This window comes from Acanthochromis polyacanthus, chromosome 5 (assembly GCF_021347895.1).
Source record: "Acanthochromis polyacanthus isolate Apoly-LR-REF ecotype Palm Island chromosome 5, KAUST_Apoly_ChrSc, whole genome shotgun sequence".
NCBI classification, from domain to species: domain Eukaryota; kingdom Metazoa; phylum Chordata; class Actinopteri; family Pomacentridae; genus Acanthochromis; species Acanthochromis polyacanthus.
In genome coordinates this window covers 408,473-417,064 of record NC_067117.1, presented here as the reverse complement: position 1 = coordinate 417,064, position 8,592 = coordinate 408,473, and the positions used below count along the sequence as shown (strand labels likewise).

At 50.0% G+C, this 8,592-nt stretch overlaps 1 protein-coding gene across 1 annotated transcript in view; it reads left to right on the top strand.

The window, feature by feature from the left end:
• Positions 1-5,182: 5,182 nt before the first annotated feature.
• LOC110966939 (phosphatidylinositol-4-phosphate 3-kinase, catalytic subunit type 2 beta) overlaps positions 5,183-8,592 on the top strand; it is a 78,742-nt gene continuing 75,332 nt past the window's right edge. Inside the window, 2 exon segments of the mRNA XM_051947884.1 lie at positions 5,183-5,451; positions 6,861-7,719. Of these exon segments, the coding sequence (XP_051803844.1) occupies positions 6,871-7,719 (849 nt within the window). The 5' untranslated portion in view covers positions 5,183-5,451; positions 6,861-6,870.

Genomic DNA, 8,592 nt, shown 5'->3' with positions numbered 1-8,592 from the left:
CTCTGCATATTATGTTTTAGATCTGTTCACCTTCCTCTTATCATTGTGGAATCGTGGAGGCCTAGTGACCTTAAATTTATTTCTTTTTCCTCCTGAACCACATCATTTGAATAAAATTGGCAAGAAGGATGGCCCTTCCTGCTTTATAGAATTATAAACCACGTCTCTGTTTTCTTTGTGGAACTTACCTGTGTAGGTTTAGTTTTAGTAACTCTTTACAGTCTCTGGGCCTTTCCAGAGTGGCGTTGTCATTTATTCCTTAGCTGAGACATTATTGGGTTACAATAGCTAAGATAAGATAGACTTTATTGATCTCACAAAGGAGAAATTTACTGTTACAGGGCTCTTAGAAACAAAAAACAGAGGAGTGCAAAAGTCACGACAGTGCAAGAACAAGATAATAAATATTGCACATAATAACAACTACACAGTAGTGTTCTACAGTCTGATGGCAGTGGGGATGAAGGACCTGCGGTAGCGCTCCTTCTTCCGCTGAGGGTGTCTTGAGTCTCATGATAAGGAGCTGCTCAGCTCCACTACAGTCCGGTGCAGTGGGTGGGAGCTGTTGTCCATGATGGATGAGAGCTTGGTCAACATCCTCCTCTCACCCACATCCATCAGAGTCCAGTGGGCAGCCCAGGACAGAGCTGGCCCTCTTGGTCAGCTTGTTCAGTCTCTTCATGTCCCGCTCTGTGCTGCCCGGGGCCCAGCAGACGACAGCGTAGAGGAAAGCAGAGGCTACCACAGTGTCATAGAAAGTCCTTAGTAGAGGTCTGGGTTAGGGTTAGGGTTAGTCAGAAGAAAATGACTCTCACAGCGCTGCCGGCGCTCTCCAGGTGAGTGAGCGCTCGCTGCAGCAGGTAGATGACGGCGTCTTCTACCCCCATATTGGGCCTGTAGGCAAACTGCAGCGGGTCCAGGTCGGAGCTCACCACTGAGCAGAGGTAGTGGAGGAGGAGCCTCTCCATGGTCTTCATGAGGTGGGAGGTGAGGGCGACAGGTCTGTAGTGGGCCAGTTCCTTGGCGTGAGCTGTTTTAGGGACTGGGACCGGGCAGGAGGTTTTCCACAGGACGGGGACCCGCTCCAGGCTGAGGCTCAGGTTGTAGAGGTGACAGAGGACCTCACAGAGCTGGTCCGCGCAGGTCCTCAGCAGCCTTGGACTGATGCCGTCTGGTCCTGCAGATTTCCTCTGCTTCAGTCGCTTCAGCTCTCTCCTCACCTGGTCCGGTGTGAAGGAGAGGGGGAGTGAGGTGGGCTGCAGGGGGTGGGAATAGTCCGTGAGGGTGAGTTGGGGGCCGGTGAAGGTGTCGCAGGAAGGGGAGGGTCTGCTGGGCTGGGGATGTGTGAAGAGGGGGGGGCAGAGGGGGTGGGGGGAGAGTCAGATCTGTTAAAGTAACAGTTCAGCTCGTCCGCCCTGCGCTGGTCTCCATCAGCTGTCCCTCTGGCACTCTGTCCATGTCCAGAAATGTTCTTAAGTCCTCTCCACACGTCCTGCGCGTTGTTCTGAACCAGCTTCTCCTCCAGCCTCTTCCCATAGTCCTTCTTGGCCCTTCTGATCCGCCACTGGAGCTCACGCTGCACTCTCTTCTGCTCCTCTCTGTCCCCTGAGATGAAAGCCCGTTTCTTCTGGTTCAGGAGGGCTTTGAGCTCAGGGATGACCCAGGGGTGGTTGTTGGAGAAGCACCGTACCGTCCGAGTTGGCACAGTGCTGTCCACGCAGAAGTTGATGTAATCTGTGATGCAGTGCGTGAGGCCATCGATGTCATCTCCATGAGGACTGTAGAGCAGCTCCAGTCTGTGGTCTGGAAACAGTCTCTGAGTCTCTCACTGGCCTCATCTGTCCATGCCTTCACAGTCCTCTTCTGCACAGGTCCTCTTCTCACCTTGGGTGTGTAGTGGGGGAGCAGATGAACCAGGTTGTGGTCCGAGCGGCCCAGTGGGGGGAGGGGGCAGCGGTGTAGGCGCCTTTCACGTTCACATACAGTAAGTCCAGTGTCTTGTCGCCCCGCGTGTGACACGTGACATACTGTGTGAAAGTAGGGAGAAAGGCAGAGAGGGAGGCGTGGTTGAAGTCTCCACTGATCAGGACAAGCGCCCGGGGATGGCGGCTCTGGGCTTCGCTCACGGCGCTGTGGAGTCTTTCACACGCTGTCCCTGCATGAGCTGATGGTGGGATGTACACGCAAAACACAATCACGTGCGAGAACTCCCTCGTTAGATAATACGGCCGCAGCGCCACCGTAAGCATCTCCAAGTCCCGTGTGCACAGCTGTTCCTTCACGTGCACATTTGCTGGGTTACACCACCGCTCATTCAAGTACACAGCCAGTCCTCCCCCAGACTTTTTGCCGCTTCCCACCGCGTTCCGGTCCGCGCGCGCGAGTGTAAATCCGTTCAGGGAAACCACAGAGTCCGGTGTATGTCCATTCAGCCACGTCTCCGTGAAACACATGAGGCTACACTCACGATGCTCCTTCAGCCGCGTCAGCGTGGCCAGCTCCTCTACCTTGTTGGTGAAGGAGAGGACGTTCCCCATGATGATAGAGGGAAAATAAGTCCTGCACTTTCGCCGTCCTCCTCTGCAGCCTCTTCTTTTCCTCCGTATCTCCGCGGGGACATGGGGCCTCTCCGTGTAGAGAAAGGATGAGCTGCGGAGGCCGAGAAGGGTCTCACGTGTGTAGCGTCTTTGTTCCTCAGAGCGAGTCCACAGTCCACTCTCCCTCCGCACTACGCGGTTTGGGACGGCCCTTAATATGGAGGACATTCCGTGGGAACGCGCAAACGGAGGGGTAGTGTGTAGGGGGCGGTTTGGGATTCAGCCTATGACTCACAGTGGTGCACTGACACTTTACAGTTCGTAATAAACCTCAGAGAAGCATGATAAGCAGTGTAAACCATCAGAAGTATTCACAAACAAAAGATCTCCATAATCCAACACAGACAAAAACCGTTGTGTAATAATAAATAAAAGGGGACCTAATACAGAGCCCTGCGGTGCCCCCTTGTGGACAGTAACATATTCACGCCATTACATTTAATGCACTGAGTCCTATTACTGAGATAATTTGCAAACCAAGCAACTGCGTGCTCCAAGAGTCCTGAATTAAGGAGTCTAAGTTTTAAAATATCATGGTCAACAGGGTGAAACGCTTTGGACAGATCAATAAAAAGTTAAGCACAGTGCTGTTTCCTGTCATTTATGATTCACTGCAGCTGATGATGGCGCTGTGTTTTATGTTTCACTGAGATGCCTCCCACTGACTGAAACACAGAGCCACAAGATACAAAATATTCATTAAACTATTGAATACCTCCATTCTACCACAGACAGGTATAGAATCCTTTAAAACAGAAGGAGGAAGAGCCTGAGAGCTCTTGCTCACAGAAAGAGATTTAAGAACCTCCCAGACCCTCTGTGGATTGTTTAGGTTCTCAGTGGAGACCCTAAACAATATGGTTGATGTTTCGTCTCATTTCTTTCCTCTGATCAGTTTAAAGGCATTAGAAGAGATTTAATTTCCTACGACTTTGAACGTAGCATGCGCATGCGCACATACAACCTCTCCCTCACCCCCCTCTAACCTCCCCCCTCTTAACATTTACGAAGAAATGCCCCCCTCCAGAAACTTCCGTAGGACTCGTGAAGTTGCCTACAGCCGCAGTATAATCAATAATCAATAATACATTTTACCTGTCCAGAAGGAATGTAGCAACCAAGGCATTTGTCTTTAGGTCCATTTGTTGCTTGAGCTGACGCCATCGCCCAAATGACTCGCCAATAATCACTTTTGTTTTTGCATTCTCGGGATCCAGTTGTCTTTTATTTTCTCTGACCTCAAAAAAAGCCTTTCTTTTACGGCTGGGTCCCCCTGGATCTTTATCTGCCATTATGTAAAAAAAGATGAGCAAAACAAGTCTCCAGCTAACTACGAAGCTATACCAAAGCAACACATACAGAAAACACGTAAGTCCAAGGCGTACGTAATCTACGTAACGAGGCCTGAGCCGGAAGATTTTTGATTGACAGGAAAGGGAGCAAACCAAACGCCTCGGTCCGAGCGCATTGATTGGCTGATGTTTTTCAGGTCCTGCCATGTCCACAGTTATTTATTTATTTTTTTTATTCTTTTAGAAACCATACATACAAGTCCACTAAAGGTCAGTATATTCATTTTATGTGAATCAGACAAATTAAACAAAAAAAAAAAACATCCTCCATAATGCCTTTAACAATGAAGGAGAAAGTTTTAGGAAACGTGATCAGAACCAGTCGTGTTCTGATTCCGTCACAGTGAACTGTTCAGATTCTGATGTTTTCATGAGTTAAAGTTCTATTGCTGATCTGATCCGGTCCGACCCGCTGGAGGAACCTTCAGCAGAACAATCTGAACGGCTCTGATCCAGTTTGTTGTGTTTCAGTAACAGAACCAGAAATCCTCAGGTCCAAAACATCCAGATGTGGATCCTGGAGGAAGATCTGGAACCAGCTGCTTGTTGTGGTTCTGATTCGGGTTGTGGTTGTGTTGTGGTTGTGGTTGTGTTGTGGTTCTGGTTGTGTTTCTGGTTGTGTTGTGGTTGTGGTTTGGTTCTGGTTGAGTTTTTTTCTTTTTGTATCTGGTTTTATTGTTCACTGTGTGATGTTGGGTGTGCTTCTGCTTTGTGGTTGTTTTATTTTTGTCTGAACAGAGTCCGCTAACTGATTCCACCGGGGAACCAGAAGAGTCCGGTTCTGGACTGGACCTGTTGGAGGTTGGATCAGGACCTTTGGTTGACTTGAAATTTGTCCAAAATGACTTTAACTCGTCTATCATAACTATAATTTGGTCCAAAATTACAGTTCAATAGTTTCATTTGTCAAACTTTTTCCAGAGACATCCATCTGAGAGTAGATCCACCACATCCAGGATCTATTCAGGAGGAAACTACCTGGATCAGAACTTTAGAACAGGTTCTAGTGGGGTACCAGGACCATGGTGTTTACAGGAAGTGGAGGAGCTAACAGGACATTTATTTATTTTAATCCTAAACCTTCCTGAATGTTTGTCATCCTGTATTTAACTGGATGCTGCTGGAAAACAAACATCCAGGAATTGTGGAATTTCTGGATCAGAACCACAGAACAGGTTCTGGAGTGGTGACAGAACCGGAGTCTACAGGAAGTGTTTTATTGTGAAGGGCACCGGAAGTGTGAGTGTGTTTCCGGAGCTTGACCACAGGGAGACTGACACAGAGTCCCGGTTCTCGCCTCGTTCCGGCTTCAGAGCTGCGAAGCGCCGCTTTGTTTCACCGCTAACGGACCGGACCTAGCGGACTGGCGGCCCGGTTCTGACCGGGAGCAGACCCGTCGTCTTCCGGTACCGACCGGAGCTGTGGGGCTTCGGTGGGATTCTGGGAGAAAGTAAAGCGCTTTAAAATGGCTCCCGCCGCCCGGTGGCCGTAACGGACAGCAGGTAAGAGCTGCACACCTGCCGCCGGTAGTCCCCGGTAGTCCTCGGTAGCCGCCGTTAGCTGCACCGGAACCCCCTTCTGGAGTTTGGGTCCGGTCGATTCCGCCGCTGCTCCGGGGGACCGTCCACAGGAGTCCGGTCAGATTTCCGGCGGTTGAAGCGGAGCCGCTGGTCCGCGGACCGGGCCTCCGGTTCGGCGGGGATCCGCACTTTTTACGGTGTTTTAGGGGGAACCGGTGAATTCGGTTAATAGCTGGCCGCCGTTAATCGGTGTTACTGGAGCAGAGCTCGGTTCTCAGGCCCGCCGGGGAGAAAGTGGGACAGAACCGGTGAAGTGCAGGAAGGACCGGCTGATCCGGTACCGGGGCTTCACCGTTAGGCAGCACTGGGGCACCTGCAGGATCCTCCGCCGAACCGGAGGCCTGTTTAATGACCGGTCCCTCCGAACACCTGTCACCTGTCCGCCTCTGAGCATGCGCACTGGGTCTGCTCTCGCTGGAAAACCTTTCAAACATCTGCAGATGTTCAGGTGAAACTACGTCACAAGAAACAAACAGCCAGGCGTGATATGACGTCATGCATACCTGGATCAGATTTATAGATGATCAATCAGTGATTTATAGATAAACCAGCTGTGATCACACTGAAACAGACGTTTGTTTATTCTGTGTTTATGATTGTTTACTTTATGTTTGCGGTTGTTTACTTATTGTTTGTGTTTCTGCTGTGGAACATCAAAGCTGATGTTCTGTCAGAGATAATCTTTGGACCGTGTTTATTGGTGTTTATCAGCCGTGTTGCCGTGGAGACGAGGCTGTTGCAGCAGTCAGACAGGATAAACAGTCGGTAGAGTCATAATGATTGATCATTGATCGGACCTATCAGGTGAATCATTCAGGAAAGACTTCAGACGGAAATAAACACAGAAACATTCAGAGGGACAGGAAACATGTAAACAACAACAACAAACCGAAATCAGGTGTGATGGTTCAGAGCAGAAGAAGGAAAATATTTAAAACTGATCAATAGAACATTTAATCAGAATTACAGAACATTTCTAACCGTGACGGAACACAGAACTATTTGTCAGAGGTCCATATGGAACCAGAGCTTTTCTCCTGGAAATGGTTCCTTAGAGAACCTACTCTGGTGTTTTTTGGGGAGCCATTGATGGCCCCTAAAGGAACCGTTTGTGATGGTTCTTTGAGGCACCTTTGGGGGTTCTTCAGAGAAGCTCTTGTGGCTGTTTTTGGAACTAGAACCGTTTTTTGTAGCGATGCTATGCTAGAACCATTTTAGTTCCACAAAGAACTATTTAGCAGCGGATTCCTAAAGAACACTTGTTGGTTCCAGTTAGCATGTTTATTGTTCTTCATGTGTCTGTGGTTCTAAGTTCTGTCTTGTGGTTCTAGGGGCAGCAGGATGTCGGCAGCTCAGACCCAGAAGGAGGCCAGCGAGGCGGGCTGGAGCTGCCTGGAGGCTCTGGGTCTCAGCCAGAAGGAGCTGGTTCTGGCCGAGGCCCTGCAGATGGAATACGACGCCCTCTCCAGGCTCAAACAGGACAAGAGTGGAACCGGCCCTGCCGGACCTCCGCTTTCAGGCCAAACCCGCTCCAAGACTCCCAACCCCTTGGTGGAGCGCCCCCGGCCCGCCCCCGGCCAGCCCGGCCCAGCGCCCGGCGGAGGCGGCCTGCTGAGGGGCCTGTCTGGGTCCGACTCCTCCCTGAACCAGCCGGGAGGCTCCCGGTTGGCGCTGTCCGTCCCGGCCAGAGCACCACCCCCCCAGGGATGCCACGGCAAAGAGTCACTCTACATCCTGGATGGTCCGGACTTCAGCAAGTTCAGGGACTCTTCGGGTTCTGGCCTCAGAGACTCTCATGGGTCCGGCTCAGGGTTTCTCCTCAAAGGCTTCCCCGCTCTTCCGGATAACGTTCCCCCCGCCATCCCCCCGAGGAACCCGATCCCCCCACCATCGGAGAACCCCTTCCTGCCCCCTCGAGCATCCACGCTGGTCCGAGACGTGAACCTGTTCACGCCTGACGTGGATCCGCCCAAAGTGCCACCAGCAGAGCTGAACTACGACGACATCAACGACTCGCTTACCCGACTCAACGACAGCCGGCCGGTACCGCCGCGAGGTCGCAGGGCCAACGGTGACCAATCAGGGAAGCCTGTGGTTCGCAGTAAGACCCTCCCGCCTCAGGTGCCTCCCAGGACCTACGTACCTGTTCCCAAGAGCAACAAGAACCAGCGGAGGGTGTCGGCTGACCCGGTAAGAACCAGAACCAGCTGCTTGGTCCCAGTCAGTAGATCTGAGTGTTCTCTGATTGGCTGAAGGTCAGACATGTTGTTTTTACTTAGAACTACTTTACAGGACATAAAAATAAGAACGTTTAGTCAGATGAGGTGACTGTTGAAAGAACCCAGCAGATCAGATGTTCGAAACATAATGTCTGTAAACCAGTCGGACTGCAGAGGTTTCTTCCAGCTTCAGATGAGGGTTAGGGTCAGAACCAGCTGGAGAACATCAACTATGGTTCATCCACTCATTCATGCTTCTTCTGTCAAATGTCACTGCAAAGTTTTCAGCATCTTTTTGTTCCATCAACAGTAAAAACTTAAAAATAATCTGTTCACACGTTAAACATTAAGGAGCTGTAAATAATTCTAACCTAAAACATAAAATGTGTTAAAGATTTACTGGGAAAAAACATGAGCTGATGTCTTTATTTTCATCTCTGCACAGATTTAGCTCCTCAATTCTTCTAAAAACACATCAGTGGGTCATTTCTCTGTTCACTTTTCATTTCCTGTTTCAGTGTGGAAAGATTCAGTAGAATCAGCCTCATCTGCTGTTAATTAAACCTGAAGACGACATAAAGCAGCAACACCTAGACCTCTATGAACATCCAGACCTCTATGAGCATCTAGACCTCTATGAGCATCTAGACCTCTATGAGCATCTAGACCTCTATGAGCATCTAGACCTCTATGAACATCCAGACCTCTATGAGCATCTAGACCTCTATGAGCATCTAGACCTCTATGAGCATCTAGACCTCTATGAGCATCTAGACCTCTATGAGCATCTAGACCTCTATGAGCATCTAGACCTCTATGAACATCTAGACCTCTATGAGCATCT